Source organism: Manihot esculenta, chromosome 17, assembly GCF_001659605.2.
Source record: "Manihot esculenta cultivar AM560-2 chromosome 17, M.esculenta_v8, whole genome shotgun sequence".
In the NCBI taxonomy this organism is placed as follows: Eukaryota; Viridiplantae; Streptophyta; class Magnoliopsida; order Malpighiales; family Euphorbiaceae; genus Manihot; species Manihot esculenta.
In genome coordinates this window covers 31,411,200-31,429,241 of record NC_035177.2, presented here as the reverse complement: position 1 = coordinate 31,429,241, position 18,042 = coordinate 31,411,200, and the positions used below count along the sequence as shown (strand labels likewise).

Below are 18,042 nucleotides of genomic sequence, written 5' to 3'. Positions count from 1 at the left end.
TTAAAAAATAAATTATATATATAAAAGAAAAGAATTCCAAAGTTTTGTAATATCTAATTTATATTACATAATTTATTTAAAAAGTAAAAATATATTAACAATGAAAATTTGAATTAATACGTTCTGAGGTTTGAATTATATATGATAAAAAAGTAGAATAACATAAGATAAATATCATAAATTAAGTTCAATGTATCTATTAAAATCCACAATTGGAGGTATTCAATTGAAATAGTTTTATGCAGATGTGGGCACATGTTGAAATAATAGGAAGCACAGGGAGTTCGCGTGAAACAAGAATCTCTCATTTTGTTAGGCCAAAGCAGATCAAGGGAAGCTTACTTCTCCACTGCTTTATATATTTGAGGAAGCCAATTCTTGTTTGGAAGACTGTGTAAAGAAGTAGAAAATGGCTTCCGGTCAGTGGCTAATGAAGAAATCTAGTTGTGGAAGCGATTCATTTTCTAAAGGATACGAGAACGTCCCTGAAACTGGATGCCTCTCAATTATTGTGCTTGGTGCCTCTGGTGATCTTGCCAAGAAGAAAACTTTTCCTGCTCTCTTCAATCTTTACCGGCAGGTGTAGTTTTGTGACAAGAATTAGGGTTCTCTTCTAGGGTGTTTTTCTTCGTTTGGATTTGGAAATGTAATGCTATTCTTATTCTACTATTCAATTGTCTTCGCTAATTGATGTTGAAGACGGTCTACTTGACGAACATGATTCTTCTATTTATCTGGAGATGTGCCCTTTTTTTTGGGATAATGATTAGCTTAAGATTGAGTTTGCAGGGATTTCTGCAATCGAATGAAGTCCACATTTTTGGATATGCAAGGACTAAGATTTCAGATGAGGAGCTTAGAAAGCGTATTTGTGGGTGAGATTTCTTGCCATTTCATTCGTTCATGTGTCTTTCTTCCCATTTGCATGTTGACAAAATGGACTAGTTGATACAAATACTACAATGTTGCTAAATGGGCGATAAAATGCCCAACACAATGTCAAGATTTTTGTTTGATACTCGGACGAAATGGAACTTAACATTGTTTGAGTGATTAGTTTGCTTTTTAACAATATCATACGTAATGGCCAAGGAAAGAAAAAAAAGCTCTTATTGATGATTCCTTGTTTTCAGTTTGTCTTTCTCCCTGCACCTAACAAGCAGGTGGCCGTAAAAGGAAGAAGAAAGCTGTACTTAATGACAGCTGCTTGCTGTTTTTAAGTTATTTGTTACTTTGTGACATTATGTTTGATCATCTGTCATTTTCAGTAGTATAATATTTTCCTTATAAACGTCCATGTAACTCAATCCTTTTATCAGCTCTCTTCAGTTGTGTTTTTGAAATGTCAATTTTCAAATATAGACGACTATTTCAAACGATAGGATTTAATTTGCGTTGATAAATAATTGCAGATATCTTTGCAAAGATGCTTCACCTGATCACTCAGAAGATGTATCTAAGTTCTTACAGTTGGTTCGTTCAGTCTTCTTCTACATTGTTTTCTTCTTGTATTTTTCTGCATGTCTGTCTTCATTGGTAATGTCCTGATGCTTTTGCAAACTTGTAGATCAAATATGTAAGCGGTTCTTATGATACTGAGAAGGGATTTCAGCAGTTGGATAAGGAAATTTCAGAGCATGAGTTAGCCAAAAATAGTGCAGAAGGATCATCTCGTAGACTATTTTATTTTGCACTTCCACCATCAGTATATCCAACTGTCTGCAAGATGATAAAAAAATGTTGCATGAATAAATGTAAGTTTTGCTGATTTACATAGTGTTTAGTTCAATTCTATGTTTAGAATCATGTGGAATTCAATTGAATTCCAGATATAATTCATTTCAAATGAATTTCACTATTTGGTTTGATAGAACTTAAACTACAGAATTCAATTGAATTCCATATAATTTCTATTTGGTTTAATTTCAGAATTGAAATTTATTTACTCAATTCCTAAATCACCCTTAAGGGTAATATATATATGTATACTAAAATATTTTCTAGGATAATTATTGTCTTGTTTGGTTAAAATAGCAAAATTCAGTTGGAAATTATTTCCTGGAATTCGGGGTAATGCCAGATATCAACAAATAAGACTGTAAAAATGTATTGACTTGTACAGCTACTTGATATTTTTCTATTATAGTTAAATATGAGAACTACGAGGAGAACAACATTCAGGAACTTCTCTTTACATGATATTTAGATATATATGACAGAGATGGTAATTATTAGATGACGGATATTTGACTGGGCATTAGCAAATATAATGATGATGCCTTTGAATTTCTTCGCTATGTTATCTATGATTCTCTTTTATTGTTTTGGTCTTCCATGATAAGCATAGCATGGTCACATATTACAGGTTTGCAATGAAAACCATGTTTCTCTTAAGATGGAGGTCATGGTCAAACAATTTAAATTTAATCACCAGAGTTGTATGCATGCATCTTATGGTCCCTGAAACTCCAGAACATCTAATCTTGAGCTTTATGAGTGTCTTGCTTGTGATTCTTTCCAGCTGATCTCGGTGGCTGGACTAGGATTGTAGTTGAAAAGCCCTTTGGCAAGGATTTGGAATCTTCAGAACGACTTAGTGCTCAGATTGGAGAGTTGTTCAAGGAACCACAAATCTACCGCATTGACCACTATTTGGGAAAAGAATTGGTGCAGAATATGGTAAGATGTGCAAATAAATTCTTTATCTTTGATCATCTTGGTTTCAAACACTGATTTATCTCTTTGTTGCTTGAATTTTTTAGTTGGTAGTTCGTTTTGCAAATCGTCTCTTTCTACCTCTTTGGAATCGTGACAACATCGACAACGTTCAAGTGAGAATCTTTCATCTAGTCAGTTTGTTCTAAACTTGTTCAAAAAGGCAGTACAATTATTCTGCGTGTACCAAATAAATATATATAGACATATTGATGCTGATAATATTAGGATTTGGTTCATGCTTCATAGCTATCAATTTATAATTGTCGATGATTGTATCTGCACTTGAATGGGAGTCTTATTTGTTAGTGTATCTGTGATTATTATAGCAATAACATTTTCATAAATCTTAATCTGCCATCTTTCTTGGATCATATTTGTGGCAGATTGTGTTCCGGGAGGATTTTGGAACTGAAGGACGTGGTGGTTATTTTGATGAATATGGGTATGCTCTATTAATGATTGCTTCCCAGATTATCTCTTAGCAAAGAATTGTGGATTCTCCTAAGCATGGTTGTTTACTTTAATGTTATATTTAGATTTGCATTGTTGAGGCCCATTTTTAAATATTTCAGAATGTAACTTAAATCTATATATTCACAACAAATATGGAGATTATACATTTGCAACTTAATTTACTGTCATATATTTGCTTTATTTTTGAAAAAATAATTTATATTGTTTGACTTTTTTCTGGATACATATGTCGTTGATCTTTTTACCTTGTATATTTAGAAATTTGAGAAGTTGACATGATTAATTACCTTTTTCTTTTTTCCCTGCAGAATTATCCGTGATATTATTCAAAACCACCTATTGCAGGTGAGGGCCATAGCCCATAATATTAAACTGAAATATAACTTAGTAATGCTTTATTTGAATGTGTGAGTCATAATGAATATAGGAGAAACCTTTTTTTTTTGGAGTGTATGGATATCAGAACATCATACAATTTTTTGCGTTATGGAAAACAACTAAACTGTGTGCTTGGATTTTCTTGGGTAGATAACTCATAAAAACTTGAGACCAAGTCTTCTGTTGGACAATATCCCAGTATGCTATAATTCCTTTTTCCAACTGTGTCATGCAAGAGCCAAAAAAGGGAAGAAGAAGATAATGAAAAACAGAGAAACTCTCTTTTGCCTAATTGATTTGATACTTTTCTAAATGGACTTCAGGTTCTTTGCCTAGTTGCCATGGAGAGACCAGTCTCTCTAAAACCGGAGCACATCCGAGATGAGAAAGTGAAGGTGTGTATTATTTCCCTTGTCTAACTGAAAGTATCAGCAGCCTTATATTTTACATCTTTCAATATGGTGGCCTGAGATCCCATCCAGTACTAGTGGATCCTGACCAAGAGGTTGGTTCCATTAGGGATTACAAGAACTTTTGTGGATTTAACTGTATGGATTTTCCAAAGACTTTGAATATTAAACTCTTTTGAAGATACTTCATCTACCTTCAGAGTTTGATGCTAATAGGTCCTAAATATATCCATTTAATGCCAATTCTAATTTCTTGGTGAAATTCAGGTTCTTCAATCAGTACTTCCAATCAAAGATGAAGATGTTGTGCTTGGACAGTATGAAGGCTATAGGGATGATCCAACAGTCCCTAACAATTCAAATACCCCAACATTTGCGACTGTTATTCTGCACATACATAATGAAAGATGGGAAGGTAATATTTACCTTGTTATATGTACTTGTTGCATATCAGATTGATCAAAGCAAAATCCTGATTTCAATTTGCTCTAGTTACTAACTGTACGGTTTGCTTTCAGGCGTTCCTTTTATTCTAAAGGCAGGAAAAGCCTTAAGCTCGAGAAAGGCAGAGATACGAGTTCAATTTAAGGATGCTCCTGGTGATATATTCAAGTGTAAGACACTAGAATTTTAGAATTCTACATTACTAGGCTTCTCATGTGATATTTGGTTGTAGCAAGCAACAATTTAATCTGAATATCGAAAATAGGGGTGTAAATGAATCACGATATTCGTGAACTATTTGAGGTTTGGCTCGATAAAAACTTGACTAAACTCAACTCAACTTCTAATTGAGTCAAGTTTGGACTTAATTTTTAGATTTATTTAGTAAACTAGCCAAATTTGAGCTCTATAGTATTCAGCTTGTTAAAACTCGTGAGCTCAACTTGTTTTCAAGTTTATGAGCAGACTTGTGAACTAGCTCGTAAATAGGCTCATTAAGCATGTTGATATTGAGTTCAATGTAATAAGAGAATTGAGCTCAAAGCTTAGATATATTTTCATGATCCAAATCTAAATTTTCTAAAATTCAGTTCTGTATACTTTGATTACACTCTTAGTAATTTTAGTTTTAAACTTATTAATTTTAAACTAAAACTTTCTATAATTGTAAGTTAAATTGTTCGTGAACTATTCGAGATTAGACTCAATAAAAGCTCGGCTCAAATTAGTTTGTTTACTAAACAAACCAAACTTGATGCATTATAATCAGTGTTTATCTCAAACTCTTTTACATGGATGACCGAATATCGCTGCTTTGGTGTTCTTTACAAAGACTTGCATGTGTTTTTGGCTATATTGTATTCCTTGTTCTTTAATTGCTTGGCTTGTGTCTTATGATTTAGGCAAAAAGCAAGGAAGAAATGAGATTGTAATACGCCTGCAACCCTCAGAAGCTATCTACATGAAACTTACGGTATGTGTGAGTGGCATTTTATGCTATGCTTCTTTCTTTTTTTTAAATCCAGAACTACATGTTTGTTTTGTCTCTGGAATGCTTGAGCGGTAGATGTTCTATGGGATGGTTCTAGAAACTTGTCCTACTATATGTTCCTAAATTTGAGCTGTAACAGAAAATTAAAGTCTCAAGTATTAGGTTGCCACAACTGGGTCTCACTCGCATTCATCACTGTGCCTATTCTTATACTGTTGTCATTTACTCGCTACCAGATGTGGATTAAAAATCAAATAAATGATTGTGTTTCTTGAAACACAACATCATCCATTCTTTCAAGAAAACTAACAATGTGTCCCACCCTATATAAGATAAATTAATTTTGATGGAATTTTTACTATGAAGAGGATAACTAGACAAAATTGATCAATCTTTGTATTTATTCTCCAACTTTTCATGCAGGTCAAGCAGCCTGGACTAGAGATGGCAACTGCTCAAAGTGAACTGGACTTATCATACAGGCAACGATATCAAGGGGTTACCATTCCAGAGGCTTATGAACGCTTGATCCTTGACACGTATGCTTCCTAACTAATGTTGCTTTTATTGTGCGACCATAAAGATGCCTTGAATTTCAATGTAACATAGAAGGGCTGTTATATGCTAAAACACGAAGATAAAGATTATAGTTGTACGGTTGTAGTGCAATTATACAACACTAATAATGAGAATGGAATTTGATTTTGCAGAATAAGAGGTGATCAGCAGCATTTTGTTCGCAGAGATGAGTTGAAGGTAAAGTTATATCAACAAGACTATATTATTTGACTGAAATGATGTAGTTCAAAGTTTGATGGTTGTACCATTTCAATCGTCAGGCTGCATGGGAGATCTTTACACCACTTCTGCATAGGATTGACAGTGGTGAAATGAAGCCGATCCCATATGAACCAGGCAGCCGAGGTCCTGCACAAGCAGATGAACTTCTGGCAAAAGCTGGTTATGTTCAAACGCATGGATATATCTGGATTCCTCCCACGCTATAGAAATGCAGAGTGGTCAGCTATGGATAATCCTTTATCTAGTTGTCATCCAGGTCAGGGTTTTCAACAAACAGAGCCTTCTGCTTGTAGTTAGTTTGTTGAGAGAATTTCATCTAATTAAGCTTGATCTACTGCCACCCGGACAACAAAATCTGTTGTAGTTTGTATAATAAGTATCCAGCAGAATAAATTAGTGAAATAAGCGTGGAGTTGAAGGATTTATCAAGTATTTGGTTCATTAAGAGGAAATTTGAATATGATCCCTTGAAGGCTGTTTTGTTATTCTGAACTCTGAATAGAATCATGCAAAATTGCTGAGCATAATATCGATAGTTTTGGTGACCTAAACTGAAAATGATGATTCAAAAACGATTTAGTTGTTAATATAAAAACATTACAGATTTTAGAGCACCAGAATTGAAAGAAATTGACTCCTTATAATTCAAAAAAACTCCAAAGGAGGCATGATTTTATAAAATTTCGTAAGGAGGTTTGCTTTTTGAGGTTTTATTTATTGAATTTTTTAAGAGAGTTGTTTGAATATAATTGTAAAAATTTTAGATGAAAATATTTTTTAAAAAAATAATAATTTTTTATTGTTTATTTGTAATAAAAATATTTTTAAGAAAAATAATAATGTCTTATTGTTTAATTGTAATATTAAAATGAAAGAATGTTAATAAATTATGTATAAAAAATTTAATAGTCTTAATAAGACTACACTTTATTCTTTTTAATAAATTAAAAATTCTTTTAATTAAAAAATATTTTTTATTGACTATTAAATTCCCTTGTTTTCTAATTTTTGGCTATTAAATTCAATTTTAATTTGAGTTATGCATAATATATCACACTACTCATTTAAAATAAATTATAATCTGACACTCAAAAATAAAATTATTTAAAAAAAATTTAATCAGATGAACATTATAAATCTCAATTTTTTATCAAGATTTCACCAATCACTTTATTTTTTTTCAATTGATCAATTGTAATTCAATTTTATTTTTATCATATCACTTAAAAATTAAAATTAAATATTCAGTTTGATTGTATACTATTTTACTAACGTAAAATAATAATGTTAAAAAATAATCATAATATTTCTATGCATTATATTATTTTGATAGACACTAATTATCATAAAAATAAATAGGAACAGATAAATTCAGAAGAATATGAACTCTTAAATTTGAATCACATATCATCTATATTTGATTTTGCTTAAACTAACGTGATTTTAAATATTATCTATATATCTTTCGAATTTTAAAAATAAACTTAAATTAGATTTGATTTATTTGATTTTTTCAAAATTTAGGTTGAATTTTTTTTTAAAGTTATTGTCATTGAATACAATACTATCTAAAAAAAGAAAATGTAAATTCAAATCATACTTTTACCGATTCTAAACCGATGATCCCGTGAACCGACGAGAGGATCATGTGATCCAACCACTTCTCTCGAGATCAACGGTCACTGTCTTATGGTCCCCAAACTTGGATAACTCCGCTCACCGGTCACTGTCTCCCTCTTCGCCTGCTTCCTCCAGGTATCTATATATAAACCCAACAATAACCACTCTCTGCAATACCACCACTCCACTTCCATTTCTCTTTTCAGCCTCAGATCTCTGCTACAAACAATGGCCAAGATTAAGATCGGTATCAATGGTATGACACTCACACTTTCTTCTTCATTTCTCATTTCCATTTTCAGTTTTGTGAATTCAAATCCATCTGGTTTGCTTAGGGTTCGGAAGGATCGGTCGTTTGGTTGCTAGAGTTGCATTGCAGAGAGACGACGTTGAGCTCGTCGCTGTTAACGACCCTTTCATCACCACCGATTACATGGTCCGTACTACTATATGTTCTATTTGCATGCATGGCTCTTAATTTAATGTCATTTTCCTTCTGTGGTGTTTGCAGACCTACATGTTCAAATACGACACCGTTCATGGACAATGGAAGCACCATGATATTAAGGTTAAAGATGAGAAGACTCTTCTCTTTGGTGACAAGGCGGTCACTGTTTTTGGCGTCAGGTATTGTTTGGATGATACAATTTTCTTCTCCTTTCTTTTTGTGATTTGTTCATTATTTAGTTATGTAATTATGTTTTAAATGTATTGGTTCAATTTTGATTAGAAATCCAGAGGAGATTCCTTGGGGTCAGACTGGTGCTGAATATGTGGTCGAGTCCACCGGAGTTTTCACTGACCAGGACAAAGCCGCTGCCCACTTGAAGGTGTGTGTGATTGATTCTGTATATGTATGGGTTTCTATGATATGATTGAATGCATATTTAATTGTTATTCATTTTCGTGGTCTCAGTTTGATTCATTAATGGCCTTGTGCCTTCTAAATCAAAATAAGATAATGGAACAAAAGTAGTTGTACATGATGTTAGGGGTAGGAAAACAACATCTTTTTGCCAAGAATTTTGCAGAACATTTTTCTTATTGATAGAATCAATCCTTTTTGTTTGTGATTTTTAAGTTTTTTAACGTTTTCAAATTTCCTCTGCTTTTCAATTATTTGCTACAACCAACCATCTTTAAAGACTTTTGAATACTTCCTCATTATTCTGAGAGCTTAATTAAATATTTCTTCTTGTAATGTATTTGAAAAATAATTGTTTTTATTATATGGTCTTAGGGTGGTGCAAAGAAGGTAATTATTTCTGCCCCCAGCAAGGATGCTCCCATGTTTGTGGTGGGTGTCAATGAGAAGGATTACAAGCCTGATCTTAACATTGTCTCCAATGCTAGCTGCACTACCAACTGTCTTGCTCCTTTGGCTAAGGTAGGTTCTCCTTTGTTTCTGAATCTTATCAACTGTTGTTTCATAATTTAGAATTTAAGTTTATTACCATTACTATTATGCTTGCAGGTTATTCATGATAAGTTCGGTATTGTTGAGGGCCTTATGACTACTGTCCACTCCATTACTGGTAAGTATTCAACAGTTATGTGTAATGGAACTAAAATATGAAATTCATTCATTGAATTTCAATTTTATTTTATTTTCCTTTTTTAAATGTTTTTCAGCCACACAAAAGACTGTTGATGGACCATCAATGAAGGACTGGAGAGGTGGTAGAGCTGCTTCCTTCAATATCATTCCTAGCAGCACTGGAGCTGCTAAGGTACGAATAACCAGCATCATTTTATAGACCTGCGACTGTCTTCTAAATGTTAACAATAAGCTTGCTTTTTTGCATACTCTGCTGGATTTATTATTTACTACTACCCTGCTGTTCAGAAAAGTACAAAAGAAACCTTTATCTTCATCCTTCATATATATATGGATGTGCCACTGCTTACTAATCTTTTGTAATGATCAATACATCATACACTTATACTGGCTAACTACACCTGTACAGCAATTCCTTGATTTTAATAAGGAACTAACGTGCTTCTCTGTTTAGTATCGTTAGCATCAAACATTGCCTTCTGACGAGTTTCCTTTTCCTAATTGTTTAGGCTGTAGGGAAAGTTCTGCCTGCTCTCAATGGAAAGTTGACTGGAATGGCTTTCCGTGTTCCCACTGTTGATGTATCAGTGGTTGACCTCACTGTGAGACTTGAGAAGAAGGCCACTTATGATGAGATTAAAGCAGCTATCAAGTAAGGATCAGAATCTTTTTCTTTTTCAATTTCTGGTCCAGACTTCTGTTGAAGTTTTTATGAAATTTCTTATTACTTTCAAAAAAGAAAAAGAAGGGTAAAGAATCAGGCTTGATTCTTCTTAATCATCTAGTTGGGTGATAAGACACCTAATTGCTTTGGTTGCAATTAAAATTGAAGCAAAGTTGCTAGGCATGCTATGTTCCTTACAGTGATTGCTTCGCCCAAGTTGTAGAGTAAGATTCTTGAGGAAGATTATCTATGATTGTCTGGTAGCCACCTTAACCTTTCATCTGGCTGTTTATACAGGCAAGAATCTGAGGGGAAGATGAAAGGAATCCTTGGTTACACTGAAGATGATGTTGTGTCATCTGACTTTGTTGGTGACAATAGGTGAGTAGTTTTCTTCCCTCATTTGATTTTCATTTTATGATAGCTTATTCTTACATTTGTTATGGCTGCATTCTGCAGGTCAAGCATTTTTGACGCCAAGGCTGGAATTGCATTGAATGACAACTTTGTGAAACTTGTCTCTTGGTATGACAACGAATGGGGTTACAGGTAATTTGCAATTTCTAGGAGCTGTTTTGTTTCTTAGTTGTGTACTGGTTATCATAGAGTATTTTGAAGATTCTGTTTATCAAAAGCTCTTTGCTTCTTGCTGAGCTTACATGTTTATTTCTATTTTCTGCCAGTTCACGGGTGATTGACTTGATCTGCCACATAGCCTCTGCCCAATAAGCAGCTCATAGTTAGGAGTAATCACTTGATGTGGGACCTACTCCTTTCCGGCTTAGGATGCAGTTTACAATGAACCCAGAAAAGGTGTTTTGGGAATAATTGAGCCGAGGAACCTTTTAATTTTTGGGACTTAGCTTTTTTAATATCATGTGGTTTGATTTTAACTTTCCGCTGGGGTTTGCATTTCCCCTTGCCTTGTATCCGTTATTTGGAATTGGAAAGTTAATACAATTATCTCAATTTATTTATTTTCGTCTTGTCTTTTTATTAATTAAAATAGCTTTTCCTTTCTGAGTGTGAAGGATTTATATTGTGGTTTGGATGGAAATGTTAAATGTTCCCATGTACTATTTCATTTGTGCCTTGACCGTTCCATGCTAGTATAGGAAGGAAGTAATAAGTTGCTTAGGAGCTAACCGATGCTTGAGCACACCAAGTTATAACTCGAACTTGTTAATATTCATTTTGGTTGAGCTCATAAATGTGTTTATGGATTAAATTCAAGCTTAATTTGTAAGTTGATTCAATGATTAAATTTAAGTCAAATTTACAAGTCCAAAGCTATCGAGCTTATTGATATTAAATAGTGTAATTGTAAGTATGTTAATCCCTTTTAAATGAATTTCTCTCTATTTCATAATTTTATAATATTTTTATTAATTTTTTCTTTATATTTATCATAAAAACATTAAATTTTAATTTTTTCTTTAACTTTTTCACATAAATTTTTTTATTAACTTTCTAATTATATCTATTTTAACAATATTAAATTTTATTAAATATTAAAAAATATTTTTTAAAATTTATTAAAAATAAAATAAAATAAAGTAAAATTATAACCATCAATTTATATATTATAGTGTAAAAACAATAAAATAAATAAAAATTTTAAAATAATTAAAAAAAGAAAAAAATGGGCAAAAATTATATAACAAAAAAATATTAAATGTTAAGTGATATTTTAAATTTTTTTTGAAAATAAAATAAAATTAAATAAGATTATAATAATTATTCTATATATTTTTATAGTGTAAAAAAGAAAATGAATTATAATTTTAAAATAACTAAAAAAAATAACAAACATTATGAGGTATTTAAAAGATCCCTATGATTTCATGAGATGATAAGATGATACTTAAAATACAAGAAACGATTGATGCTTCTCTCAAGACATTTCCTTCATAACAAGGACTCCGCCAAAAGAAAAGATGGGAAAAATTTGCCCTCGACAGTCAATTTTTCAGAGCAGAATGGAACAACGTACAAATCTCCTACAGCTCCAGATCAACTATTGCAAACAAATTAATCACGTGTCATTCACAAACTCGATTAAAATTTGAGATTCAATAGGCTAATGCCTAATTTTAATTAGGCTGAGAGTTGGTAATCATCAAATGAATTCTGATCATCAGATGTCTTATACCCATATTATACAGGATGTAATATCACTCGCGCAACCTGTAATGAGGAAAATTTTCATTAGGCTGAGAGTTAGTAATCATCAAATGAACTCTGATCATCAGATGTCTTGATGTATTACTGATATGTGTGACTGATTCATGAATGAATTGGAACGTCAAAGATTCATTCAGTATATTCAACACAAGTTATTGAAATCCATCTTCCACAGTTATAACAGGGTACAACTTAGCTTTAGAATAAAACAAAGTCTTCTGTTTGCCTTTAAACATAAAAATCAACAACTTTCTAAATGCTAAACTTCTGATCTGTAATCTCAAAAAATTTCTAGAACAAAGCAAATGCTACTTCAGCAATTCACAATCTGGTTATTGCCGTCGCAAACCCCAAATACTCTCTGCAAGGAAAGAACAAAAAAAATTGAAATCAAGAAGCAGCACCCAAATACTAAAAAAAGATACAAGTAGGAGTTGACTGACTTCAGATTAGGTAGAATGGCGAGTATGGTAACAGTGAAGCACTTATCTGTCGTGAAAAAGGGCACAATGCAATAACTTTTACAGTAAACTAAAATTTAGTTCAAATTAGTTACTATACATTCAAAAGCCTACTTCTAAAAACTAATAAATTAGTCCCAATCATAAAAAATACAGTTAAATCACCATTATTGTATTATCTATTCAAAGACTAACTTGCCGTATGTATTTAAATTACATAGACTAAATTGTTAGAATATATGAAATAGGGCCTAAATCGTGAAAAAAGAAATTATGTTTGTATGCTGAGATTTGAAATTGAGGATTTAATCTTAGTTTTAGTATACATTAGTAACAAATCATGGATTCCAAGTTGCATTATTTTATTTATTAAGAGCTTTTTAAAATGGATTTGAAATAACACTTTTGTTAAGTTCTCCATATTTATAAGTTATAGTATATATTCATCATTCTAATCAATTAAACCAAACATATAGTTTTATCAAATTCAAATCTCATACTTCAAATTCTACTACCCAAACACAAGGTAAAGGAATTCTGGCTGCATTTTTTCATTAGAAGCACTGATTTGTTGGTTTCTTAAATTATAAGGACTAATCTGCCTTTTAAAACAAGGACTAATATATCAAATTTACTATAGAGACTAAATTGTAGTTTATCTATATTAATGCAAGAAAAAAAAAAAAAGAAAGGCTCAGAGAGCTATCCTCTAAAAATCCCACGTTTTTTCCTTTTGAAGAAGCCTCTACATAACCTTTCATTCTTGATTTCACCTTATATTATTCAAACAAAATTCAGGACAAGTCAAATGTGCAAGTAAAATCTCTTGGATGCAAGAAGAAATCAGCAATGTATCATAACACCAACCAGGTCCTTGTCAACTTAAAAAGTAACTGCACATAAATGATAAATTGGAACTATAAACTTGTTCAAAGCCCTAGTGATATCAGATTTGACTTAAATGCAGCTTTATTATACACTAAGCAAATGACTTCGTTACAAATGAACAAAAAAATACATACAAATGTATTAAACGAATGAATGATGCAAATAGAGCAATTCAAATAGGACTTCATGCAAATGCTCCAACTATAATGAATTAATCAAAAAGAAAAAATACAGAGACCATAATATTTTTGAAAAAATGAACCTATTTAACTGAATACTGGGATGCTTCAATCCTTTGCAACCTGTCTCACTAAGGAAATGATGTTTTGTAACAAAATAAATGATTTGTAAATAGCAATAAAGCGATCAGCCTGAAAATTCAATGTCTCAACACAGCATCTTCCAGGACAGGAACTTGAGATATTCATTGTCTAAAACTTACCTTATCACTTTTCAATAATATCCATTGATCAAGCAATGGGTGGAATTCATGATTGCCAATGCAGCTTCTTTTATTTAATAGGTCAACTTATAAGTCGTAACTGAATTTATCATCCCATTCAGGAAAGAATTGTTAATTTGTTATAGGTTTGATGCTTGCGTTGCTAAGATGCTGATCTAAGTCAGAAGGCCAAATTTTCCAACATTTTTTAACGGGTCTAAAATAACCTATCCATAGTCGAAATTTGTTAAAAAGCTAAATTAGGTAGATTCCACATAATAAGATCCACAAGTTGATTGATGAAGTGGTATGCTGCAAGCAAGCAAGAAAGCTCTACAAAATCTAGAAACTAAGTCTATAATCTGAGGCTCTAAACAATTACACCAAATTGCCAATGCAAAATAGCAAATTTCTAATGTTTCAAAGAGTAAAATATAGGAGCAAGCTTATGCAGCCAGATAGTTTTAATTTATCAATTTCTGAATGTTCAAGATCTAACAAAAAAAGAGCGGTTAAAATGTAAAATGTACTAATCACAGACTAAATGAACTAAGTGCTACAATTTCACACAAACAATGCAAAAGGACCTGAAAATGTTCCTTTAGAATTAGATGCAATTGTAATTGTAATCCATACTCATCAAAGAGAGTCATTTCTATTCCATTTTCAATGCATAAATAGAGTAGCAATAATAAACATTTAAAGCAAACAACAACCTACTATCCAGCTCCTGCAAGCAAATTCAAGCACCCAAATACTGAAATACATGACACGGAGATTACCTATTCAACGATTTGCATTAAGTGCCATAAGCATGTTGTTTCCACCAGGAAGGTATGCTACATTGGGTGACTTCGCCAGAGTTGCAGCAATCTCTCTTGATGCCTCGATCCTCCTCAGTTCAATTAATCCCATACCAGCCTTTGAAGTTGCATCTGAGATCAGATGGGCAGCTTCACTCTCACCTTCTGCCCTGATAATTGCAGCTCTCCTCTCCTGGTCAGCCTTCATGACGACAAACTTGGACCTCTCTGCTTCCTGCTGTGCCACCTGTTTCTGCTCCACAGCCCTAGAGAACTCCACCCCATAAGACAGGTGGGTGATTGCCACATCATCTAGCACAATGTTGAAGTCCCTTGCACGCCTGATAAGGGATTCCCGAACCAAAGCTGACACGTGGGGACGTTCAGTGAGGAGCTGATCAGCATTGAACTGTGCAACCACAGCCTTCAAAACCTCATTGCCAATTGAGGGAAGCACCTTCTCGTCATACTCAAGACCAAGGTGTTGAAAGATATATGGCAATTGTGATACCTTGCTCAAAAGTCAAAATTTTGTAAGACAATTGTTCCCAAACTGATAAATCTCTATAAATATTCATGGCCTAAAATTTGTAATTCAATAAATAATCTAGATGAAGACGATAATATAAAATTACGGGAACATAACAGATAACAGCAGTTGCATTCATCTATGATGGGCACATTCACCCTCAGTTTCCATAATCATATACCTCCCAGTTCATAAAGTGGAATAATCTAACTAAATAATAGGCACAGACTAAATTCATTTTCTCTTTGTCGCTAAAAATTAATCCCAAAACAAATAAATCCGGGGAAAAAAGAGTAAGAAATCCACCTGAGAGCCAAAGAAATGAGCATTACTATCAAAATGCATGTCAAATACAAAGAAAACAACAGAATTTCTCTTAAAAAAAATACATGTAGCAAAAGGCCCATAAATTCAAAAATCGAATAATGAGTAAAATATAATAAATGTACCCCTTGCGTATACCAAACAAGATTTACAGAGAGAGGATTATTACATCAGGACGCGAGAGCACACGGAGAGTGAGATTGACCATCTGGAGATCCTTAGTACCGGAGACGGAGGAGAAAGTATGGGGCCGGGTACGAATATCGAAGATATAGGGCTTCTGCAGCCATGGGATCAGAAAGTGTGTCCCTTCACCGATAGTGGTGTCGATAACTCCACGAAACCTGTCGAATAACACAGCACGTTGTCCTCCATCGACAGTGTAAAGCGAGGCGTTGAGGGCGGTGGCTGCAGCGCCCAAACCGAAAGCGGCGCGTGCGAGATTGGTTAGAAATGAAACCGCTGCTTGGCTGCTGCCCATGGCGACAATATTGCTGTGAGAGGAAAAATGAAAAAGCAAGAGGAAGGGTTTGCTGGGGTTTAGTGGGGCGACCGGGGTTTATGATCTCGCAACACGGGTGGGTCGGATCAGAATCAGTTGGTTTTGACCCGCTTTAGAATACGAATTGAGCTTCCACGTTTTCCGCAGAGAGTGATGGGCTGGACGCCTGCACCTAATAGTTTTGGGCTGAAACGGATCGAAACCTTTCGTTCTTGATTCCAATTCGGAGCGAAGTTTTGTCTTGTTTTTGTTTCGGCCAATTTCCATTAACCTTGGAATAAATAATTTTATAAAGAAAATAAAATCATGAATAATTTTATAAAAAATTATTTAAATTATTTTTTTATAAACTCTAATAAAAAAATACAATTAAAAATTAGATCTCTGGCAATTTAATATATATTTTTTTTATAATTTTTAATAATAATTTAAATTTTTGAAAATTAATTATATTTTTAAAAATTTATATAATTCCGCAGGTTAATACAATTGATATTTCAATTTTTTAATTCTTGTACACGGGTTTTACATGACACACCGGCTCGATTTGTTTTTTTTTTTTTTTTGTAAATCATGATTAACTAAATCCACAAAAATCCTAATGTTACTATGGATTAAAAAACACTATGCATCATGTAAACTGCAAGAATGCAAAACCCTAATTATATTGATATGTGAGATTACACGCAATTTTCTTAAGAGAATTTCAAAATTGAATGAAATTGCAAATCAATTTTAAAAATGAAGATTATTAAGTATTTTGTTTTTGATAGGGATGTACTATTTCGATTCTGATTTATGGGCTAGCTAGGAATTAATACCAAATTGAAATTTCAATATAATTTTAGTTTAAATTTCTTGTTTGAAGTGTGATTTATTTTTAATTCTAATACAATTTAGTATGCTTTTACTTTAAATTTCGATTTTTAATACAATTTTACTTGAATTATTACTTAAATTTTAAAGTTCGCAATTATAATACCTATTATATTTAGACTATATATATATATAGAGTACATTTATAATAAAAAATAAATAAAGTACTCTAATATATTTATAATTAAAATTATTAATAAAATACAAATAAGTGAGAGATTATTAAAATTTTTTAGTTTGTGAATTAATTTAGATTTTCTTTTTCTTTGATTCTCAGCTACCAAACAGTAAAATATGTACGAAAATTGTTAGAACCTTCATTAGCAGATCTAGCGTGGAGAAGATTTGACAATGAACCACATCAAATCATTGACAGGCATGATGAGTCTTAAGGAGGCAGTTAGGACAATGAACCAAAAACATGTGCTACAAGGACCGGCAAAAGAGCCTCCAAAAACATCAATACTTAGAAAAGAAATCAAGTCTTCCAATGTAGTTCATGCCCATATTCTCGAGGCTAGATAAATTTCCTGCGTTGAGTGAACTAAGAAGGAAAGAAAAGTGTTGAAGCTCTCCCCTATGAGCATCTCAAACATTTTGTCAAGCTGACAATCGAGCAAGAATCAAGTAAGGCTAATCACCGAAAAAACAGTTTAATTATAGGTTTTTTAAAAATTGTTATAAGTAGAATAATATATTAGATAACTCTTTCAATAATTAAAGTAAATCGATTTACAAAAACTATTTTATTTTATATTTTTTATTCAGAATTATATATTAATGATACTTATAGTGGTAAAGTTTGGCTTGATTAAACCGTATATCTAATACAATTTTTGTTTACCGATCATATCGTTGGATGATCGTAAGAAAAGAAGATTTAATTAATCTATGATCGATTATAAGCAAGTTTAAAAAGAAAATTCGTGTCTTACTAATTCAATAAAAAATTTATAATTTTTTTATGAGAGAAAA

At 32.4% G+C, this 18,042-nt stretch overlaps 3 protein-coding genes across 3 annotated transcripts; 2 read left to right on the top strand and 1 right to left on the bottom strand.

The window, feature by feature from the left end:
* The first annotated feature begins 293 nt into the window (after positions 1-293).
* LOC110604634 (glucose-6-phosphate 1-dehydrogenase, cytoplasmic isoform) lies at positions 294-6,706 on the top strand. Its single transcript, XM_021742892.2, has 15 exons — positions 294-580; positions 790-875; positions 1,413-1,473; positions 1,568-1,754; positions 2,522-2,679; positions 2,763-2,831; positions 3,102-3,160; positions 3,501-3,537; positions 3,894-3,965; positions 4,248-4,395; positions 4,499-4,594; positions 5,327-5,397; positions 5,839-5,954; positions 6,126-6,171; positions 6,255-6,706. The coding sequence occupies exons 1-15, from the start codon at positions 410-412 to the stop codon at positions 6,420-6,422; spliced, it is 1,545 nt and encodes a 514-aa protein (XP_021598584.1). The 5' UTR covers positions 294-409; the 3' UTR covers positions 6,423-6,706.
* Positions 6,707-7,828: 1,122 nt separating this feature from the next.
* LOC110604635 (glyceraldehyde-3-phosphate dehydrogenase, cytosolic) lies at positions 7,829-11,035 on the top strand. The gene is made up of 11 exons (XM_021742893.2): positions 7,829-8,092; positions 8,172-8,272; positions 8,348-8,463; positions 8,567-8,666; positions 9,077-9,223; positions 9,311-9,371; positions 9,469-9,566; positions 9,904-10,046; positions 10,356-10,439; positions 10,518-10,607; positions 10,742-11,035. Exons 1-11 carry the CDS (start codon positions 8,065-8,067, stop codon positions 10,785-10,787), a joined length of 1,014 nt encoding a protein of 337 aa, XP_021598585.1. The 5' UTR covers positions 7,829-8,064; the 3' UTR covers positions 10,788-11,035.
* Positions 11,036-12,351: 1,316 nt separating this feature from the next.
* LOC110605368 (prohibitin-3, mitochondrial) lies at positions 12,352-16,235 on the bottom strand. Its single transcript, XM_021743889.2, has 3 exons — positions 15,859-16,235; positions 14,816-15,347; positions 12,352-12,603 (listed from the first exon to the last, which is right to left on the bottom strand). Exons 1-2 carry the CDS (start codon positions 16,168-16,170, stop codon positions 14,820-14,822), a joined length of 840 nt encoding a protein of 279 aa, XP_021599581.1. The 5' UTR covers positions 16,171-16,235; the 3' UTR covers positions 12,352-12,603; positions 14,816-14,819.
* Between the last annotated feature and the right edge of the window lie 1,807 nt (positions 16,236-18,042).

Bases quoted from the DNA above. Each gene is read 5' to 3' on its own strand.
- LOC110605368 (XM_021743889.2), bottom strand. From the start codon at position 16,170: ATGGGCAGCAGCCAAGCAGCGGTTTCATTTCTAACCAATCTCGCACGC. The intron at 15,348-15,858 runs GTAATAATCCTC...CTTTTGAGCAAG, and splicing joins GTGTGCTCTCGCGTCCTGAT to GTATCACAATTGCCATATAT.
- LOC110604635 (XM_021742893.2), top strand. From the start codon at position 8,065: ATGGCCAAGATTAAGATCGGTATCAATG. The intron at 9,372-9,468 runs GTAAGTATTCAA...AATGTTTTTCAG, and splicing joins TACTGTCCACTCCATTACTG to CCACACAAAAGACTGTTGAT. The intron at 10,047-10,355 runs GTAAGGATCAGA...CTGTTTATACAG, and splicing joins GAGATTAAAGCAGCTATCAA to GCAAGAATCTGAGGGGAAGA.
- LOC110604634 (XM_021742892.2), top strand. From the start codon at position 410: ATGGCTTCCGGTCAGTGGCTAATGAAGAAATCTAGTTGTGGAAGCGAT. The intron at 581-789 runs GTGTAGTTTTGT...TTGAGTTTGCAG, and splicing joins TCTTCAATCTTTACCGGCAG to GGATTTCTGCAATCGAATGA. The intron at 5,955-6,125 runs GTATGCTTCCTA...TTGATTTTGCAG, and splicing joins GAACGCTTGATCCTTGACAC to AATAAGAGGTGATCAGCAGC.